The 22875-nt window shown below is 38.9% G+C and overlaps 1 protein-coding gene across 2 annotated transcripts; it reads left to right on the forward strand.

The window, feature by feature from the left end:
• Window positions 1-729: 729 nt before the first annotated feature.
• On the forward strand, window positions 730-21937 carry LOC125764136 (EH domain-containing protein 3). 2 transcript variants are annotated; one of them, XM_049428037.1, is made up of 5 exons: window positions 734-849; window positions 1028-2462; window positions 17009-17065; window positions 18018-18188; window positions 18523-21937. In XM_049428037.1, the coding sequence occupies exons 2-5, from the start codon at window positions 1238-1240 to the stop codon at window positions 18729-18731; spliced, it is 1662 nt and encodes a 553-aa protein (XP_049283994.1). In that variant the 5' UTR covers window positions 734-849; window positions 1028-1237; the 3' UTR covers window positions 18732-21937. The 2 variants fall into 2 exon arrangements, with proteins under 2 accessions (XP_049283995.1, XP_049283994.1); XM_049428038.1 differs by lacking the exon at window positions 17009-17065 and having other exon boundaries at window positions 730-2462.
• The last annotated feature ends 938 nt before the right edge of the window (window positions 21938-22875 follow it).

Here is a 22875-nt window from a genome sequence, read left to right on the forward strand (position 1 = left end):
TTGTAACCATTGTATTTGTAATCGGTCCTTGCTGAAAATTAGTTGGTGCTGGTTTCTGAATGGGTCGCTTTATAATCAAGTTTTTGGCTGATTTACGGATATATTGCGACGATGGCTGCTCCATTAGGTGATTATCGATCATTTTATCGATATCCGCTTCCAGCGCCGACAATTTGGTATCCATTCTGATTCCAGCTACAATGAGGATTAAATAGACGCTTTTAACTTCCAACTCCATGACAGTATAATAGTGTTGTTGTATAATGATTGTACTCTTACCAGCTCGGATCGGTGATCAAATCTACATCTAACGCAAGGTAAATCGCCCGACTTAATAAATTTCTCTCTCTCCGCAAATTAGCAGCGCAGTGGCAACACCATTCTCAGAATTAACGGTACTGACAATGGTACAATGCAGCAGAATCAAGTTGGCACATAAAGAAAGTATATAACCTTTTCTTTTTTTCAAAGTAAATTTATTTCCATGCAGGTTTTTTGTAAGATTTTTTTTTCAAACAATTTTTGAATTTGACAACCGTGATTTTGAATTTGACATTGATGTAATTTTTGAGTAAAGCGCCATCTGGTGGGTCCAACGATTTCTGTATTTCGACGTCCGACGGCAGTCGAACGGACGGTCATTCGACCGCCGTCGGACTCGGATGCGACCAATTTTGCGCATTGGGTAGCAGGTATAGAGTTGGGGCGAAAAAATGCCAACTTTTGACAGTGGTTTTTGTTTTTTTTTCTTCTTAGGCAGTTTGACAATTGTGATGTGTCTGGATTTCTTTTTTCCCGTAGAAAACTCCAAATAGCTTTGACCAATATCCCAAGTTAACCGTTTTAAACGTACGAATTCCTGCGGTGTTCTTGCGGTGCAGTCGTGAGCCAGAACCTCACTCGTTATCCTTTGTTCGATTGCTTTAGCTTTCATTTCGGACTCGTGTGGTATCCACTGGCTCATTATATAGATAAGGCAGACGTTTCCACCGTTCCACATTACTCATTGCTATAATTATTCCCCAAGTGAAATCACATTTACGAATGACTCTGTAAAGAAAAACGTTCGAAGTGGTGCTAAAACTAAGTAACGAAGTTTCGCAGCCTGTTGGACAAAAGTGTATTAAAATACATCGCATAATTCCCGGTTCGACGAACTGTTGATGAGTCAGAGTGCATTTTTATCACGGTAGAAAGTGTTTTACGGGATTGCCGCGATCCGCTAATAACAGGCACAATGTTCAGTTGGCTGAAAAGAGAAACGAAAACAGAGGAGGTGGTGGAAAATGTGTTGGGAGAGCTGAAAAAGATTTACCGTAGTAAATTGTTGCCGCTGGAAGAGCATTACAATTTCCATGACTTCCACTCACCGAAGCTGGAGGACTCGGATTTCGATGCGAAACCGATGATCCTCCTGGTTGGCCAGTATTCCACTGGTAAAACCACCTTTATCCGGTATTTATTGGAACGTGATTTTCCCGGCATTCGGATCGGACCGGAACCCACGACGGATCGCTTTATTGCTGTCATGTATGACGATAAGGAGGGTATGATACCGGGCAATGCGCTCGTAGTCGATCCGAAAAAACAGTTCCGTCCGCTAGAAAAGTATGGCAATGCTTTCCTTAACCGTTTCCAATGTTCCCACGTACCGTCTCCTGTGCTGCGAGCGATATCGATCGTCGACACGCCCGGTATTTTGTCCGGCGAGAAGCAACGTGTAGATAGAGGCTACGATTTCACCGGAGTCTTAGAATGGTTTGCAGAGCGTGTGGATCGCATTATACTGTTGTTTGATGCACACAAGCTAGACATTTCGGACGAATTTCGTCGATCGATCGAAGCACTGAGGGGACACGACGACAAGATCCGGATAGTGCTGAACAAGGCGGACATGATCGATCATCAACAGCTAATGCGCGTATACGGTGCTTTAATGTGGTCCCTTGGCAAAGTACTGCAGACACCGGAGGTGGCAAGGGTTTATATCGGTTCCTTCTGGGATCAACCGCTACGGTACGACGTGAATCGAAGGCTGTTTGAGGATGAAGAGCAAGATCTTTTCCGCGATTTGCAATCGCTACCCCGTAATGCAGCCCTGCGCAAACTGAACGATCTCATCAAGCGAGCTCGCCTAGCTAAAGTGCATGCGTATCTCGTTTCGGAGCTACGGAAAGAAATGCCGCCAATATTCGGCAAGGATAGCAAGAAAAAAGAGCTGATCAAAAATCTTGGCACTATCTACGATCGCGTTTGTCGGGAGCATCAGGTGTCAATCGGCGATCTGCCAGACATAAAGAAAATGCAAGAAGTGCTCGCTAATCAGGACTTTACCAAGTTCCATTCGATTAAAATGCCGCTCCTGGAAGTCGTGGACCGCATGCTGGCCGTGGATATCGCTCGATTAATGAGCATGATTCCACAGGAAGAGATGTCGTTGGTTTCGGAGCCACTGGTCAAAGGTAGGTACTTTCGCTCGCATACACACACACATACTTCCAGATGTTCAACAGTTACGCAATCCCCACCACACTTTATGGGCGTTGTACGCTCGCGTACACACCGTATGACGAAGTTCAATCCCTTTTATCTAATCTTTCTCGGGGCTGTTTGAGGCAACGCAGATTTCGTACATCGCTTGCAACACATGGTCGCCCAGGACAAAAACAGCGTTGAAAGAGGACAACATATTAACCCTTTTGTCGAGCAACAAGGCCAATGTATCATTCCTCACTGATAATGAGCCATAGTACTCGCTGAAGCATAGCCTACTTGTAGCGCGAATGGGTACAAGATACAGCTCAACTAAGTAGCGGCTATCATTGAAGCTTCAGCGTGTACGGAACCGGTTTTAGTCACTGCTGCATTAGAGTCGACTTAAACGTACAACTTACACAGTGTCGTCCGCTTTTTCATTTGTTATTGAACTCCATATCAGTAGAAGACTGGATAATTGCACGCCTTTTTTCTGTAGAGAATCAATTAGATGTTGTGTAATCTTTTCTATACTGATTCTCTATTTCACACTCGACGGACACATCCACTTGAAAGGGGAAGATAAGAACTAACCAATTGATGGAAGTATTTGATTCATGGAGAGGAACAAAACGAAACGAATGGGAAAGTTGCATGCTTATTTTTTTCAAATCCAAGCAAAACATTTTTTTTATACACGCACGCCAGCAGCATGAATGTATTTATAACTAATCTTGTTTTGTTGTTTATCTAAAACGAATTCCATACCGAAGGCAGCTTATAATCGTTATGAAGGTTAGTTTGTATTTCGGTTTATTTTTTATCAGCAGTAAGCATTTTCAGGAATGAAATCGCTTGGGACATGCTCAGCCAATGCACTGGACCATCTTCGTAAAAGAAGCTATGTTTTGGTATGCTTTCCTACATATATTCGTATGTTGCATTGATTTCACGCTACGTGATTGCCGATCTGCCGAGATCTGCTAGAGCTCTTCGTATGACGTTATCACAGATGGATCTGTGTTGCCTTCTTGCCATATTTCATCCTACAGGTACCTTCCACCCGGCGACCAGCATTGGCGATTAGAGCGATGATGTTAATTTCAAACCAACATCCATGCCGACGAATAGATCGTTGGATCACAATTAGCATTGTATGGCGGCGATGTGACATTGTGCGTGGTTAGACTGTTTATCGGTCAGCATTGGTCGTTCACTTGCTATGTTTTGCTCCATTTGCAATTTTGCTACCGAATGGCGGAGATACATAAGTGGAAGCGGGAACATACTTAGATCATCCGCCTCCACTGGTTTTGTTGCGTCTACTTGGTCAGATGCATTTGGTGATTTAGCATTGAGGCATGGCACTAGAACCGGACACACGTCTTGATCAAGCATGAAGGCTGCTAAAAGGCAAGAGGGTTTCGCGAGTCCATGGAAAACACTTACAAATGGCGCACATTCGTTAGCAATTTATTGTAAATTGCTCAATGAGCGTTGTGACCAGTTTTGCAAGCGGTCTTGAACAATTGAATGTTTGTAGTCGCCCATTCATGCGCATTGCATTTTTGGAACGACGAATTATAAGAATAGACATGCTGATGCTGGAAACATAGCCTCAAAATTGCGATGTCAGGAACAACATTCATGTGGGAAGTTTATAAAGGGTTTCAAGCGATCGAAACTTCCACCGGTTGCAAGACCGAATCTGGATCAATACCCTAAAGATATAGATCACTGATAAATCAAGTCTCACATTAGTGTATTATTATGCCAAATACCGACAAAGTTTTGAGAGTATTAATTAAGAAAGAGAAATTTGTATTGCGACACATTATTTTATTTCTTGATTACTTCTGTATACTGAACTGCTGTTTGATGTTGACTGATTGATGTTTATTTTTTTATGAAGTTGTTGTATGGATTGAATACAGTTGTAACACATTTGATAAGAAGTTAAATTTGAAATCAATTTCGATATCGTTTCAATCCCGATAATTGAACCAAAACCATTACACACAAATATATTACATGGGCTACCGTATTCATAGGTTATCACGCACAAGCTTATTAAAGATAGAGCTGTATTGTCATTTTCGATGGAATTCATGATTCACAGTATTTTGTGTCGAAATGTTGGAGGTAACGGATGAGTAATGTAGTAATGTTTAACAATGGTCATATTTTTTGTGCACACGGGTAGGGTCTTAGGTGTCAATTGTGTGTGTTGCTTAGCGTTTTCAACACAGCGGAAACAATTATGTTCTTTTTATCATAGTGGCGAAAAATCCCAAAATGATAATAGCTGTAGAATATCTTGTAAACGTTGTCGGCTTCAGTGGTGGATCAGGCGCGTATTTGCAGCGCGACAAACAGTCCGTTATCGGTCAAAGCAAATTCACGGTCTATTACTCTTCAAAATGAAATGGCTTATGCGTTGTTCCCAGGGTAGTTCGTTTGACGGATATGGTAAAAAAAACCTTACATGTTTCTATTAGGAACAATAAAATGTTCATTGGCTTAGTTTGGATTCATATGAATTTGAATATACACATGTAGTTAATAACAAAAAATATATGTTTGTATTACTTATGATTTGTGTAATGTGAATGGGAGGTAAACGTTGTTGCGGCACCGCCATTCATACAAAAAAATAGCAACACTCCCTAAGGTTCGGATAAATAAGGTTAAGGCAATTCAGATTGACCGATTATAGTTTCCAGAAAGAACAAAAAAAAATACAACTATTTTATATTTTTTATATGCTATACACTATAACAAATATCAAAATTTCATTTTCTCTATGGGCTTTTATTATGAATTTGGAACAGTGAAATAGGAAACTAATGTGATGTGATTCGCTTGATTTCATATGTCACTTCTTTTATCACTTTTGCCCTCTGCAAAGTATTATTTCAAATAAGGAATAAGTATTACTAGGAAGATGTTGTATAGATTTATCAGAACGAGATATGATATGAAAGTTGTAATAGAAAGTTCTTTATTTTTTTAGTCATTACTAAATTAGTTAGTCATACCGATTCGTTTCTATACCTATTTCGTTATATGGCTAAGGTGCGATTTTTTTTGTGCGAAAGTTTATTCGTGACTAACTTTCATTATTCTTCATGTGCAATGTGCTAACATACTTGTGTTACATCAAAAAGAGTGTGCGCAAACTTGCGTGTTTAAGGTATTTGTTTCTTAACTTATCCGAACACCAGCTGTGAAGAAGCTACGTACAGAAACTGTTTTACCTCCCACAGCGATTCTCTTTTCTTGTCACAATTCTACATGTTTTAATTGAAATGTTTAATGAAAGGATTGAATCATTATAAATTAAATGTTTTTATCTCAACTTTTTGTTTACCATCTGCAAGTTACAGTTGTTTAGTATAGTGAAAAACCAAATGAAAATTCCATGATCATTGATGTATATTTTATTTAAAGAAAATAAAAAAAAATCATCCTACTTGTGGCGTTTAAGTGGACCATCACGTCTGAAAGTACTTCACCTATCACCATATGTTGTGTGTCCGATGGGACATTGACGTGGGATCTATTGATATTATAATGGTAAATAGATGGAGAGGATTGACTAAGCACCGCCATGTGTTGGCACTTAGAGCACCTCAGTGGGTATTGGGAACTGTGCAGATATCGTTGAATACATGCTCCTACACCTGTGACCAGAAGTAAGCAGTGATTTGCCACTGGTATGTCGTGCCCAGCACTGCTGGATATTTTCCCTGGGACATTATGATGTACACCTCCAACAGGCACTTGCAAAGGAAATACTTTCTATCGGCGTTTCCTCATGGTAAACTTTGTCAAGTGCAGAACAAATTGGTGTAAGAAGATGTACAGAAAGTCTCTCCATGAATGATGTGCGTCAAATAGCTATGATAACAACATTTCCAAGTTATATTGAGAATTCCATTGAAATCACCCTCAATGGAACGGCGTGTAAAATACGGAAGTGAGTTATGTCTCGTGACTAAGTTTTTCTGCAGCCTGGCGATCATTTGTCTATTTTATTTCAGCTTTTATCCTAAAGGTATGCACAGACGATGCATGTATCCTACCCACAGACATGTGTTTGAGTGCGTATGTTATTAAACTTGATCGTGAATGTATTTTTTTAACGGTTTGAGATGCTACGTGCGCCTGGAACGAAAGTTTCCAATGTTTTCAAAACTTGCATAATGTTGTTGTCCGTTGAAAGGCATCCAAGAGTAATAGAAAAACATTGGATTATTTTTTTTGTTTTTAAAACAAAACATTGTTCGAACCACATTTCTCATAATCGTTTCAAATGTCAGTAAAGCCGAGCAGCTTTAAAAGAAAAACAAAAATACAATGTAACCATTCTGCTTGGCGTAGGTGAGTTCCCCTTTGTGAGGTTTGATAACAACTAATAATTTTATGAATTGCAGATTCGCTAGGATTGTGATGATACTTAACGAAGCCAGATAGGATAACGTTTTTTTGTAGTAATATAGTTTTGTTTGATTACCGTTCCACTTTCATTGCAAACATAACCCGCGCCTTGTTTAAGGAGTTATATTTGTTCTTCCTATCATTGCGTTACAAAGTGTGTGCACAATCTGGAACAAATCAAAGATAACCCAACAAAAACACACTTTCTTTATGCCTGTGTATCTCACTCCGAATCGGTATTGTTGTGATGTGTGTTTCGGTGGTTATTGCTTTTATTTTTTATTCTAAAAATCCCCAGAATCATCACGAACGTGTCGTCTGGCATCGTGCGTGCCGTGTTAGTGGTACTTGTGTCAAGCGTTTCGGTTATATTGTCATAAGGAGCTGTATGAAGAATGTGTGTATAAAAAATCAAAGATCAAAATTGAAGAAAAAAGTAGCCGAATCTGGGTGACACTGAAGTGATTTCGCTAGGGGTGACAAAACGACAAGGAAATAGCTTTATCACATTGTTGGTGTAGGTTGTGGTGAATGAAGCATGAATATGTGGTAGCAGCAGCCTGTTTAGCAGATGCAATTTGTGTGCCTTTTTCAATCTCCTTTTCGTCTGCATATTATCATTCTACATCTCATTGTAATGGAGTAGAGCATTACACATAAATTGCTAAATGAAACTACAACAATATGTTGGTTGGTGGAGATTTGGCTTTTTTTTCGATTTGAATGTAAACATCCTCATGCTCAATCGCGTATGTGTCGTGTATTGATAAGGGTTGGATGTTAGGATCCCTTGAATAGAAGAGTATGCCAATGGATTTACTTTAAATATCCTTTAGTTTTGTGTTCTGTTTAGCTACATTAGGATTCGTAACAATATACTGTTTCGTGTTTGAACATAGAGTTTGAAAATGGGATTCATCACTTGTCACCGGAACGAAAATTGAAATAACTACGTTTATGTTTCATTGTGCTTAGTTGAAATACTTTGTTATATCAATTTACTCGCACGATGAAGTAAGTTTTTCTCCATCGTTTTTCCCAACATTCATTCAATGGATGAAGAAGGAAAGGTAAAGTAATAGCAGACGCTAATAGAAACTTTTTCCTCCCATGTTTGAACAGTTTTAGATGAAAGAAAATTTGCTTCCGAAGGTTCACTTTGTCTTCTTTTGCATTTGTGTGCTTCTGTTTTGTCCTATTTATGGGTCCGAACAAAGCAGAAACCAATGTCAACCGTCGTTATGATATCTTATCGTGTTTGCTATTGCTGGAGCTGGAGTTGTATGCCCGGGAGTTGGGTTTTGTCAAAATTGTAGTCTATTGGATGGATATGCTGACAGGGGATACGTATTTTATTTTTTGCTGCTTCTTTCATTTATCGTACCTTTTTCAATTGTCGCCACGAACCAACCCATCGCCCAACTGGTAGGTCCATGGTTATGAAGAACAGACGACGTTTGATTTTGTATGCTGAAGAATGACTAAAAAGAATGTGAAGCTAAGTTCATAACCGCCCAGAACCGTATCCTGTTGTCGGTCGGGACATATCAAGTGACCCGTAAATTTAGTCGTTACACATTTCTAATGCGTTAGGTATTGCCTGCGCGTGAACAAATAACATTGAAAACGAAAGTCTTACCGAAGTAAAAACCAGAATTTCTCCAACGAGCACAATAATCGATCTTTACTGTCGATGTGCCCGTTGTTGACTAGGGATGGTTTCGGCATGTTCCATCAAGCTATTTGGTAGCGAATGCCCTTGGGGTTTCCTGTTACTTTTCTTGCCTAAAATGGTTTAAATCCCTGTTGGCGGTTACGCGTGTTTCATTGCTGTGGTTTGATAATTTAACAAAAAATGAAGCAAAGTTTCGTGTAGTAGAAAAACAGCAAAGAAAAGATTTTGTTGCTTTTACGTTGATTAAAACTTTTTCGAATTTTATCGAAAGAAGTCAAATTGTTTTTTTTTTACAGTAGACTACAGACCAGCCAATTGTGTTGTTATATGACCGTCAAAATATACGATAAAAGCTGTAAATAAAGTTGAATGGAATTTAATAATTAATTTCCATTTTTAAGTTTTGCGATTACGACGTCATGTTTACTGCAAGCAAATTGTAACCGAAACAGAGACATGTTTTTCCAGTCAATTTTAGAATGACTTTCTTTTTGCTTAATGTTCTTCGTTGCACAAAATCTCGACCTATAAACCTTTGGTACTGTCGCTTGCCGTCTTTCACATTAAATTTATCATAGTGTTTACCACTTCTTCTTGTGTTCTTGCGGAAGAACTTATCAATTTGCGTGGAAGATTTTATGTTTTTTAGTGTTCCGGTACCGCCTTCATGGTCTCAAATTGCTTGACCATTTGAAATTGAACTGAACTAAATTGAAACTGCAAATTGTAGCAATTATTCTATCGCATTTTAACACATAGAGTTCTCCAATTCTGATTGGTTAAGCCTTATTTAAAATGTTTCGATAAATTTTTATCCGAAACTAAAGTCCTTTTTTTTAAATTAATAAACAATGGCTTGACCACCGTATTTCTTACACATCGTAATGCAATTCCAAACTTAAAACATGGACGCCTGTTGACTCAAAGAAATTTAAGTCAAAAATGCAAACCACTAGCAGGAACAATGTAATGGGCAACGTTTTTCGTTCTGCACTTCCTAAAAGCATGGATGGGAAAATGGTGATGTGTGCGCAGTTGTGCAGTGGAAGCTGTAACAACATGGCACAATAGCATAGTAGCTGAGAGAAGGCTCTTCGTGCACGTGCACAATGGCAACGTTTGCGATCGGATGCCACATGTTCGCGCATAAAATTTGTCTTTGGCCGCTCATAGTGTGAAACTGTCATCTAGGGCGAGGTCGTCTTGTTTGGGTGCATGCTCCTGTAAAGTGAATTGCTTCCCGAGCATATTCTTCGGTATCGTTGTTCTTAGCTTTTGTTTTCTTCCAAACGGCTTCATGTGTTGGCTTAACTTTTCCTTTGCCTTGAGCAGACGCGAAAGAATAGAAGAGAAAGAGAGAGAGTGTGTGTGTGTGTTTGTTTTAAATTACATAAACACTCTACATTAGCGCAATGGTTCCCGGATACGGAAATGTCTGCCGGATGCTGGATAGTTGCGGCAACAGGCAAATGCGCGTGACTATGGCCAGAATTAATGGTGATGAGAAGAATAGAAGATATTTAGGGGTTGGAGGATATCCAGTAAACCAGTTACCCGCTATTTGTTTTGCACCATTTTCTGTACGATCGCACGGCCATGGAGAAGGGTAGGTTTTGCGGTATTAATTATTCAGTGCAGTGTGCCAGTGTCATTTTTTGGCTCATCTTTGTAATTTTTTCCCCCTGTTTGTTGCTCATAATATTTCATTACTTTTCCGCTTTCGGTAGTAGTACACTGGCACGTTCATTTTTGCAGTTCCCTTTTTGGCACAATGAAGGCAACTTTACCAGTGTTAAATCCCTCTGGAGTCGGAAGTTCAACCCGGCACGTTGCTGCACGACGGGGGCAACAAAGAGTAGAAAGCTAAATTTTTTGGGAAACCTCAAAAGCTGACAAAAGCTGTTGTAGCACTACGGTGGTGCCCGTCATCGGCAGGGGGGTAATTTTTCAATTTTCCCCATCAACGAGCCACCAAACGCGTGGTACTTTCCTACCTACACACGGACACGGACGGTACGTAGTGCTAGCATAAAGCTGCCGGGTAGGTATGCTGTTTGCATGCTAATGAAGTTTGACCGTCCACTGAATCTTCCACCATTGTACGCGATGGTCAGAATTCGGGCGTGTCTAGCTAAAGCAAACACTCTCTCTCTGCTGTACTCTCTAGGTACGAGCGAACTAAGAAAACATTTTGTCGTATTGTGCGACCTCTGCCCATGCGAATATTGTTTTAGTGGTCATCTGCCGTATTTACTGGAAGTGGGTGTGCATTTCAAACGGAGGGAGAAGGTTTTCATATTGCAAAGACCTTCCCGTGCTGTTAGCAAACAGCCGACTCTTATTGTGGCCCAACTACTTTCGGGAGTAGTTTTTTTTCTTCTGTACTAACAAAAAAATGACCTCATTCTTTCTCCTATGAACTATCTTCGCTTCCTCCTTCTCCATGCCACCGGAATATCCGAAGCATAGCATTTGTTAGATTGCGCCCACACATCCCACACATCCCTGGCCCGATTGAGGGACTCTGCAGGATGCATGTTGGTGCTGTTTACTGCAGAACTGTACGCAGCTGCTCGTGCTACCAGTGTGTCTTGTGACGTGCGAATTTCTTTTGATGCTGGCGTCTGTCGGTCTGTGTATCTGTCTGTCGGTCTGTCTGCCGTACTAGTGTGGGGGAGGGGGAGGGATGTTTTCGTACGTGACGATCTGTTTGTCGACTTTTCGGACAGCTTCCGTACTTGGTACGAATCTGGGGATATATGTGATTAAGTGAAGATTTCATTTCAGTGCCATTTTGTTCCCTTATAATTTCTGGTTCACTGGAGAGGTAGTAGACTAGTAAGCTTATTTTTTACGTCACGATTATACTGAATTCGCCCATGTACGTCGAGAGTGCAATACCGTAGCAATAAAATGTGTGATAATTGACAGTATGTCTGTAAATTGTCCCCAGCCAGTGAAGAGGAAGAACATATTTATTATTTGATATAAGTATTGATGATGCCTTTCCCAATGCTGTTACTCCGAGATGTTATCTCGCTGGAGTTTCTAGTTCGGTAGTGTATTCATTCAGCCTTGACATTTTTTGTCCCATTCTAAGTAAGAATGTAACGTTTGTTTAGGTTTTTGTACTAACAATCGCTATATTGAATTCCTAAACTATGAAACAACTTATTTCTGAAATCTATTTAAACAATTGACAAAACTCAGTAAAAAGGAAATATGACTAGCATCAGATGGAAGGCGTAGTATTTGATAATACTTAATGTCATTCCGCATATAGAATAAGTAGTCTTCCTGTTTCAATAGGTTCAATATTTTGTTAGTTCCATAGTTGTGAGATGCCAAATGAAGCAGTTTTCTAGACTCTATTGAAACTTTTATTCGAAGGCAGGACTGCATGAAGAAATAGTGTGCATATTGAAAACGGTATAACTTTAACGTCGATAATTGGGTGATATGAAAGTGTTGGAAGATTGGATGCGCGATATTTAGTTGAAAATGGAATTGAATAAAACAGAAACAAAAGTTTTGCAATCTCGGCATCGTGAAGATGAATCATTGAACCATGGGCGCAACCATTCAACCGTAGTAGGGTGTCACTGGTCTATTTGGAAACGCTGCTTTTTGGGGACATCACGGACGACACACGCCTGGTTTATCAGGCCACAGCACACTAACTTTCCACAAAAGAACAAACAACACACATCCATCAAACTGTGCTGTCGTTTGTGGGTGGATTGCGGGTTTCAAGGATGCTTTCGATGGTGTCCATTGGGGCGATATTTTGCTTTCCGGTCGCCTACTTCTATATAATAGCAGTTCCTTGTTGCTTACACCGTCTTGCTACCTTAAGGCGCTTAATTGTTGTACTCACCTGTCAGTTTGGTTATTTACTTTACTTCCAAGCATGACAAGCACAATCACTTCGGAGAAAGCACATGGGATGGGGCAGTATTATCTTACGGTAAATGTGTTGCATTTTTAATCATATCTGCCCTAATATTTGCTAGCACTGCTAAATATCAACTACGGTGTTACGTTGCTTAATCTATCAAGAAATTGAAGAGCAAAGCAATACCAGCACATCGTGCGAAAATGGCAAATCAAATGAAATATTCGAAAATTGCCATTAACACAACCCATCACACAGTGTTTTATCGCTTGAAGTCGCAAAAGGTATATTATAAAACAATTTCACGTACCGGCAAGTGCCCCATTTTATGGTAATAGCTAATAGAATAGAATTGTACTGTAGCATTGAACAAACCAATGAATAGCAAAATGAAATAAAAATAAATTGGAGAAAAACAGTTTTTGCGCTGCAAAAGTAACTGAAGTGGAATTCCGGCTCGGGGAGTTTTTTTTTCCTCGCAGCAGTTTTTATAAACGTTCTTACTGCAATAAAAATCAAACGGCTCGAACCAAGTAAGAGACGACAAGTACGAAGTGGTCGGTGCGTTTTGCGGGAGCAACGGAACGACGTTGTGTACTGGTTGGTGGAGAAACGTTGCACGCACGTGATTGATTGGCAATTTTCGTTAAGGCTTCTCCTCTGCGCGCGTATCTCGTGTAGGTTGGAAAAAGTCCTAAAGAACATAACCAATGTTTAAGGGATGTATGGATACGGGAGGTACGGGATGAAGTTGTTCATCGTCTCTCGTTAGGTAATGGGTGTCTTATTCACCGCGGCACACGTTTAAGCAAACCACCGAACCGATGTGGTGGTGGTGTTGTGTTTTGTAGCAATTTCCTCTAGTCTGTGAACCGTGCTAAGCTATTTTAAATAAAACAAGAAGAAAACACTAATACGACATTAACAACCGATGTCACGAGAGTGAACCCCGATGTGCGTGTGTGGTGGGAAAAACGTTTCTTGAGATTCTTTCACAGCAACTCTCGCGAATCAATCGCGTCCTATTGGTGGTTTCGTCGTAAAACCCGAATGGAACAGCAGCAGAAGGAATCCGTAGATCGAACCGTTTTCACTGATATTAGCATTCGCTCAAGATCGCTTGCAAATTGCCACTTTTTGTAGTACTTTTAGTCAAATTTTTTTTTGGTCATGCATGAAAAATTCCAGCGCTAAAACATCATACGCGTAGAATGAAGGTAGAATTTGAATTTAAAGCTTTTTTCTTCCCGTGTATACTCATCTGGAAATGTGAACGTTACATCAATAAAAGAAGACAATGACGCCTGGGTCAATTTTTTTTGTTTATTTCATTTTTTTATGCCGCAGCATCGTTGTTGTTAATAATTCAAGGCATGATTTTTGCGAATGATGTAGCTGCTGTAAGGTATCGTGCCAGAAAACCGTAAGATCACTTTCCATGCATCAAACTGTCTGTGATGACAGGACTGAATGTAACGACCCCGGAACGTAATTTACTTTAGAACGGTGTTAACTTTATGGCTAATCCTGTGGAACATATATTATCGCTTTGGAACCGTTGTTTCAATACCATGAATAATAACGTTTTACGTAATTATGAAATGATGAGAAAAGATAAATGCTATGAATTGGGCTGAATATTACAGCATAAACGATAAACAATATGCTTAGCTCGATACGAGAAGCTTAACGCTCAACCTCGCAGATGGACTGATAATTTTTAGTAGGATTTTCATGAGTAATTGCTTTTACTGAATTTACTTCGGAATGTATGCCCTGTAATCGGATCTATACTTTTTCGATACTAAATGTGGTTGAATGTTACAACTCTTTTGTGTGTCTTTTTTTGTAAGTTTTCGTGTATGAGAATCATATTATGTGGTTTTATGATAGTTGTTGTGATTGAAACTTTTATATATTTTATCAAATCAATCGCCTAGTCATAGGGTCGTTTTTTGTAGTGCTCTATTTTGTTTTTGTGTGCCCCATTGAACTAATCGGTGAAATAATGTTTGGAAACGAATGAATGAAACGAATGTATCAGTCGATCAAAGGCGATTTTTGCTTTGTTTGGTCGGCTTTCATGCTATTGATTTGTGTTTGTGTAGAGGCTTTCAAATGTATGCAGAGAATAAAATAGAATAGCTCGCCAGCATTTACGTAAAGAATAGTGCACTCAACGTAATAAATACTGAAGCTATTTAATTTGAAGTATATGCAAACTATGCCACTACTCACGTTACATTGAACAATGTACTTGGTTCACTCATGTTACCACACAGCCAAAGTGAATTTAACAGGGCTTGAGCACATAAAGTATCGAATTGAGATTCTCTTGAATATACACTCTATTTTTTACCAAAGCATAATCGACAGATGCTTTCTAAACATTTTTACATTTGCATCCCTAAATTGGCTTCGTGTCTCTTTTTGCATTGCATTGACAACTCTTTTTGCATTGATGTAAGTAAGGTACGTACCGTATCCTTTTTTTAATGAATTTAAGCTCCATAATCAACATCGGCTTCATTACACCGTAAGCCAAACACCTAATCACCAAAACAGCATTTATCGACCATAAATCAATGAACGCATTTAGCTAGCAATGAACGCTTCTGTCGCCAGCCAGTGTTCACAACTGAGCATTACTCGGTAAGGAGCGGTAAGGACATGAAGGTGATAATTAAATGGGTTATTATAAAGTGTCGAAATTGCGATCCCTCATTAGCCACTGTGGCTGAATGTTAAATCACACAACACTTAATAGCAGTGTTGGTGTTCAAGTGTACTAAGGTAACTCGGTTTTGCGCTTATTTTGCCTTTTTTTTAGTATCACCCAGAATTAGCCATAACCCCTTTTAATCTTGGTACACATATAAAATGCAACAAAAATAGATCGTACTAATTTAGGCGGTCGCTTACATCGTGTGGTGTTTTTTGTCCATGCAGTGGTATCTATACAAACTGCTACATTTCTTTCGTATGAGAGAAACAAGGTAATGATTTTTGTGGTTTTGTTAAATGCAGTTTTTGAATATTAAGCTTTTATTATTGTTTCGTTTTAATTAATAGTTTAGATCAATGAACATTGTGGTAAATTAATAAATTATTAAAACCAATTTAGTAGCTTTGCACAACTGAACTGTAGTAAATTTATATTGAGGTATATGTCATGGCCTACAAGCATGAATGATCAATCAATAAATTAATGAATACAGTAATAATTGAGAAATATTGAATGACAAGAAATATTTGCCTCTATTTGATTCTTTCGTTTTGTTCAGTATTCATCATTTACCAATGTAGTGTTAGCGTTGTATGCCTTGTGTAACAAAGTTTACATTATATATTGTTTTTGCTCTCCACTGCTTGATAATAATTTATTTAAATGATAAAAATCATCACTATTTTGTGGTTTATAGTACATTCAAAGATTCCATTTCAAAGTGTAAGCGAATTTATTTGTTTTGCAAAGAAAACTATCTTTCGCACATCAAATGAGGATTAAGGACACCGGTATTCTTAATATCGATTTTGAAAAACAAAAGGCACTGATGTCGCAAAAGCTTTCCTCACGCTTGTCAAAGTATATCATTTCCGACTTTAAACCTCTGGTAGACGTGATAGAACGAAGACTTGTGTGGTGCTGTGTTTTTATGTTTTCATTTATCCTCGAGGTCATTGGTGGTATTTGTAGAGCCATGTCACCGTTTCGTCAAATTCATCTTCCGTCTGTCTGCACATAAAGGTGTACGGTTCTGCTAACCAGGTTCTGGGAATGTTGATGTTCCGTATAGTAGAGACAGTGAATCTGACAAGTGGTCTGGATAGTTTTTCATTTGTTAAAAAATGCTAGGAAAGGAAAATAACAAAATATATCTAAAGAACGTTCGCCACTCTGCTTTGCTGTTGGTAGTGTTGGAAGTGAAAAGATGTGAAAACGGTTTAGTTCAGTTTTCCTTCCTTTTTTGCTCAATTGCAGTGCTGAACAAATTTTGGCCTGTTGCAGGTTTGATGCTGGCTGCATCACCACCAGCAGTAAACCTTTTTTAAAATGTGTGTCCAAATTTTTGCTAATTATTTCTAAGGTCATGATACATATTGGACTTTTGAACCAAGGCTACCAAGTATATACCCAATAAGTTATTTTATATTTTGGTCCTTATGTTTGGTACCTGATTTTCTCCTGTGTTTGGTTCTTGATTGTGATATCGATACACTACAACACAAGAAATATTATTGTTGCGCTAGGTGAAAAATGTCTGCATTCATATGATCCTTTATGTTGTATTTAATTAGATCAACATTTTGATTTTTATTAAAAGATATCATTTTTTTAATTTCTCAAATTTCCCCGTACTGCTTTAAGGACGTCATATTAAAGTGTTGTAAATGCATGAAAATGCTTTCAAACTATCGTATAATTTTATATCATAACCCCGCATAATACGTATTTTTGGGGCATGATGAGTTTAAAAAAAATTTTGTTTGCTTTCTACCTTTTTAAACACGTTGGCTTCTAGGACAAAGCAATGGGTCGACGATGGAAACAAACTTTTTGGACCATCTTCTGCTGAAAGGTTCGAATGTTTTTATATTCTCTACCAATGTTTACACAATATCATTTCATATTCTTCATATGTGCCTAATTTCGGGATCTATTCTCATCGTTTCATCATTTTGCTTGCACCCGTAGTCGTATACAATTTATAAAATACGCTTGAAACGTTATGCTTTTGAATAAATTTCAATTATTGTCTAACTATGGCTATTTGCTTTTCAAAGTGTTAAAAATTAAAACAAAATTTTCCTTTTTCTCATTATTACGTTTGCTTCGCTTTTGGTACTCTGGCGTACATTTGGTTTATATATGTATTTTTGTCCGTGCCATTGTTTTCCTTGTGTTTTGCTTTTTATGAAAAAAAAACATTAGGTACTGGGTTTCTAGTCTGGTGGCTGGTGTTTATATATTGTATCTAGTAGTAACATCACTACACATTTACAGCACATTATTATCTGTACAAGCAAATCTTTCCCCATTTTGGCCTGATGTTATATGTCCTAAGGGTTTCATACATACGGACAAGTGTGAGAGTTATCGTCGTCGTTTTTCGAAAATGATGTGTCCATCGTTTGTGTTTTGTCCTGTTCCAGTGGTAAACTGTACATGAGAGAGTTAGGCTGTTGTTAAGGATGTACACTACTACTGATAGTAAGGTTTATGCTATGGTGCGTGTCAAATGCGGTGTTTAACCTAGGTAATGTGTGGGGAAATATAAAAGAAACGACTGACAATTGCTAGAGAGCAATGGGAGGAAAAACACAAATAAGTAGACAAGAAAATATTGGAAAGTAGAACAAGACCTCCGTTTTTCATTTCCGCCTTGTTAGAGTTTGATGAGTTTGTTTTCGCATTTGCTAAATGTTTCTCTCTTTCTCTTTTTTCTCGTTTATATTCCTTTTCAACTTCCTGACACATGATACATGAACTTTATTCGACCACGACCACCACTCGCTTGGAACAATTTTTAGGAGGCGCCTTCGACGGGGTGGAAGACGTCGTTTCACCGTTTGGGTACCGGAAGGGCGAAGGAATCGATGCCGGGTATGGTGAGGTGGATTGGATATGCAATCGTGATCGTGCCCGAACGGATCCCATCTTCGAGTCACTTCAACCGACTGATGGAAAGATTTCCGGTGCCGGTAAGTATCATTATCATCTTCAGCTTAACGGTTCAATATCTTCGTCAGCTAGGTCAACCTGCAATCTCAACCAATGGCGGGGTTTTTTTTTTCAAAATCGTATTTCTTCTGGCCGTTTGCGGTGTCCTCGCTCTCTGAATCGATTAATCAGTCGATGGGTATAATACCGTTTACTAATGATTTCTGATTTCTGTTTCTTTTCTCTTCCCGTACGCCAAAATTAATTCCACTTTTTTTTGGATGATGACGATTCGCCGCTGTTCTTGATGGTGCTATGCTGTGATAAACTGCCGATACTTACCTTGCGAACAACCACCCCCGCTCACCTTCCCAGCGGCCAAGTCGGAGCTGATCAAATCGAAGTTACCGAACAACGTCCTGAGTAAGATTTGGAAGCTCTCCGACTACGATCAGGATGGTTTCTTGGACATCGAAGAGTTTGCTCTGGCGATGCATTTAATCAACGTCAAAATGGATGGCAATGAGTTACCGACAGCCTTGCCTCTTCACCTGGTACCGCCGTCCAAACGACGGGTGGACTAAGATTAGATAAACCGAGAAGCAAGGACTCGGAGGCAAGGATATAGAGGCCGCACAGTGTTTCGCGTTTTTGTATGTGTGTGTGTGCATTAGCTAAACTTCCAGCAATGCTAGAGAGCTCGATTGTTAATCTTGTTTCCTATTTACTATCTTGCCCGGCCGACCGGCTTCAAATATTGCTTGCGCGTTAGATCGACCCATCACCTCTGACATTCGTTCGAGAGTTTATTCACGCTTTGTGTATCATCTTTTGCTTATCGTTTGCTCGACCTTTCTTTTTTCTGATGTGTGTCTGCCGTGTTGCGCTACGTTCCGATCCTGTGTCAGGCGACCAATCAATCCTCAAACTTTCGCTTCCCTAGGGTTTATGCATTCAGTCACTCTCCCCGTTTTCTGTTAGCGGAAACGTTGATGGAGCAGCTTGGAGCAACAAAGGAAGTTGGCGTTTCGTTTTGTTTCGCTTGTGACGTTCCAACTCTCGGAAAATGAAGATCAACTTCAACTATGGTCCGAGTTTGTTGTGTTCTAACCTTGCCCTACCTCCTCTCCCTCCTCTCTCCCCCTTTCCTGCCATCAACGTGGACATCAGATTTTCCGCCTTGAGACAATGCCAATGAGGAAAACGGAAGTCGGTAGACAAGCGTTTCGGTTTCGGTGGTAATGAGCTAAAGTAAACAAGCAGAGGAAAACATCAAGGAGAATTTCGTTGAGAAAATGGTAACAAAAAATACGCTTCCTCCTGCACAGTGGCCTTGTTCTTTCGTGTTTAGGTGATTATTTATTATTTATACACTTAGTTAGTGAAGCAAATAATAACGAAATTTAGCGAAACAAGTACATGCATACATATACACACATATATACATATACGAGCAAAGCTACACAAGCTTCCGCGCAAAGAAGAAGGAGCAGAAACGAATATTGCCGAACATAACATAGACAATTGCAATCAATTATATGTATTTTGATTTATTACGCGCTTGTTGCAAATGCTTTCATTTACTACGTGTTGATTGTGTTAAGTTGAGAGACATCGTAGAGCAGGGCAAGTTAATTAAAAAAGATGCAATATTATAAGAAAGAAATTTATCTTTAGTTCCTAGTTGAAAACGGGAACCAAAATTGTAGAGAAGAACGCTCGAGATAAGTTTGTGTTATTCGAAAGAATTTGAAAATCAGAACAGAAAATTGTATCCAATCAATGAAGATGCAATGTCGCAATAAGTAGGTCATTGAAAAACATTTGATCAACAACAAACAAATATGCAGATGGAAAGATGGAAAGTGAATGTGTATCAATATGAGGATTTGTTTAGAGTTTCGTGTTTGTAACGGTTTCGTATGTTAACAACACCTTTTTAAAAGGTGGTTTATTGATTAGATTTTTTTTGTCAATCTATTTTTATTTTATCAGTAGCGAAAATGGATCCGAATCAACTAGTTAAGAGTTGTTCATATATCTGGTGAGAGCTGCAAGTGTTGCTCTTGTATCTTCAATTGACCCTTTCTGTAGCTTCATTTCAATTGCAGTACTTCACTTGAGAGGGTCATTGTGGTGAAAAGTGAATTTGGTTGGTTGGCATTTCACAACGTTCCAAAGCTGTCATCAAAGTGCTTGCGAATGAATATTGTTTGTGGAATGGTATAGAAACTGTAGTGAAAGGTAGAGAAAGAATGAGAGTGTAACAGAGAGAGAGAGAGAGAGAGAAAGAGAGAGAGAAAGAGAGAAAGAGAGAGAGAGAGAGAGAGAGAGAGAGAGAGAGAGAGAGAAACGATGTTCTTCATTTATTTTGTTGTTGCATCCAAAATGAATAATTTATGCGTGGTCAGTGTCCTATGCCTATCGTCGAGGTTTTTTGACGAAGAAAGAATATTAATGAGAATTACTAAATGATAGTTACTATCTTCCAGCTCAAAATAGTCTCTCACGGTTTCTTGCATCGTTCCACTGGTCGCTTACTCTCCAGTGTCACTTCGAACTTCTTTAGCATAGTACACTGGTCCGCCCGTCAAAGCGTTTTCTACGACGGTTCCCCGGAAGCTTAGGTTTCCCTAAAATGCCCGCAACTGGATAAAAAGTAAAATCGATATGAGTTGAATAATGTAATGTTTTGAGTATGGATGCATTAGCTAACTGAGGGTTCTTGCCAATGCCAAGATGAAGAAAAGGTAGAGTATTGCATTTACAGGGTAGTTCAAACAACTGTAATGTTGTTGTCTCAGAGATCATCGACATCATCGAATGAACAAAACGGAAGCATATTTAATGATATTTTTGTGTGCTTCATACGGTACGGAGCTTGTAGTTCGTGCATACTAAGTAATAGTTCATTTGACTTATTTTTACCAAGTAGACGGATAGTTATTCCTTGCTACCACGCTTGCGAAACATTTGCGGATCCGATTCACGACTTTTGGTATACTAAACCAATGGGCGAGGCCGTATGATCGAGACGAACACATTCAAATAATCGTTTTGTAGGCCTGTATGGTTCACTAGAGAATACCTACATGAAAGAGTATTCTTATACCTATTCTCTATTGGTTTTTTTTAACATCTTCTTTTGCAGTGCGAAGTGAAAAGAGTGAACTGGATTAAAGTAAACTGTTTGCAAAGAAAAATATGGACTTATATATATACACATCACTTTGATATACATACACAATACATATTTACAATGGAATTGCTGAGCATTTTTATGGTATTTGTATGTATGTAAAGTAAAAGCAACGAAAGTGTGTAACGAATAAGGTAATGGGAGAAATATAATGAAAACACACGATGCGAAGAAAAATGAGAAACAAACAGTGTTGGGATTGGCAAAACCCTTGTTTGTGAACTGCAAGCAGACATCAGCAGAGGGTTCAATGCCACCAAAACGTCCGTTTCTTGGTCGATCATCCAATCATCAATTCTTCAAGTAAGCATTTTTTGTACTAAACCGCAAAAAAGGGAGTGAGTGAGTACGTGTGCAGAATAGCTAGCACAAAGTAGAAACAGAGAAGATAAATAGTATAGTAGGTATGTACGGCAAAAGGGATCTAATATTGCAGGATCGACCCGTGTAATGTAACATCAAAGCAGGGCCGATAGGAAGAAACGCGACCGAAAAACCCGGCGGCGGCTTTCCTTTGCTGCGTATGGCGCGCCTCGATAAGCAAATGTTGTAAAAAGAAATGAATCATAACGAAACGACAATAGTATCGTATATTTTTATGTTCAACTTCTTTCGGTCGTCGAATATTACGCCTCGAATGCTGTGTGAAAGAATGGCTACGGACCGGATGGTAACCGGTAAGTATATCGGTGGAGGCGCATGGTGATTTTTGTGCTATTGTTTCTCTTTTTTTGTTGAAGTTGTTTTATGAAACCCGAAAGGAATCGTTACGGTATGACCATGTTGCGGTTGTAATGATGCTTGATATTTTGGCTCTGTATCGTTATTGTCATTATTATTATGATTATTTTTATTGTTATTCAATATTACGCTCGCTCTTCAACAACTATTTATGAATGTAAAAAGTTTACTTTCCTTATCTCTTACATACATCGCATGTTCGTATATTTGTATGTTCGTTTTGACGATGAAATTTCTTAAATCCAAAGACTTACTTTCACTGGGCATGTCGCTGAATGCTGTCCCGATGCTAATTAGTAGTAGTCCATTGATTAATTAAAGGTCAACAAGCATATTTGGTTGTAATAAATTCGTGTAATTTTTCTTATCCTTTTTAATAAGAAAGTTTATGTTGCAGACTCATTTGTAAAAATCTGCATTCGCTTAATCGTCTGTTACTTCTGTTTTCTTTCCTTTGTGTCGCACTTTTCATATTGAAACAAAGTTTTGCCAGAAGCTCATCCATCTCGTGAATTCCGAAACACGTAGCCATGCTGCAGCTGGTGAACTAATCTTCTAAAGTTCCAGTGTCTTGGTGTACAGCGTGTGCCGCATAACGTTTATCTGGCCAGAATGAAGGAAATTAAAATTAACCCAACGAAATTTAATCATCTTAAAAGTTCTGAATGGCTACAGTTTACACATTATTCACGCTGATTATCGTCAGTTTCCGTTGTTTGCACCGACGGCAGGTTAATAATTGCGATAAAGGCTCGTTCTTTCCCGGGTTTATTATGATGAGACGTTAT

This window comes from Anopheles funestus, chromosome 2RL, assembly GCF_943734845.2.
Source record: "Anopheles funestus chromosome 2RL, idAnoFuneDA-416_04, whole genome shotgun sequence".
Lineage (NCBI taxonomy): Eukaryota > Metazoa > Arthropoda > Insecta > Diptera > Culicidae > Anopheles > Anopheles funestus.

Excerpts from the sequence above, each read along its gene's own strand:
- LOC125764136 (XM_049428037.1), top strand. The coding sequence starts at position 1,238 with ATGTTCAGTTGGCTGAAAAGAGAAACGAAAACAGAGGAGGTGGTGGAA. Across the intron at positions 2,463-17,008 it reads TTCGGAGCCACTGGTCAAAG|GACAAAGCAATGGGTCGACG; the intron begins GTAGGTACTTTC and ends GTTGGCTTCTAG. Across the intron at positions 17,066-18,017 it reads GGACCATCTTCTGCTGAAAG|GAGGCGCCTTCGACGGGGTG; the intron begins GTTCGAATGTTT and ends AACAATTTTTAG.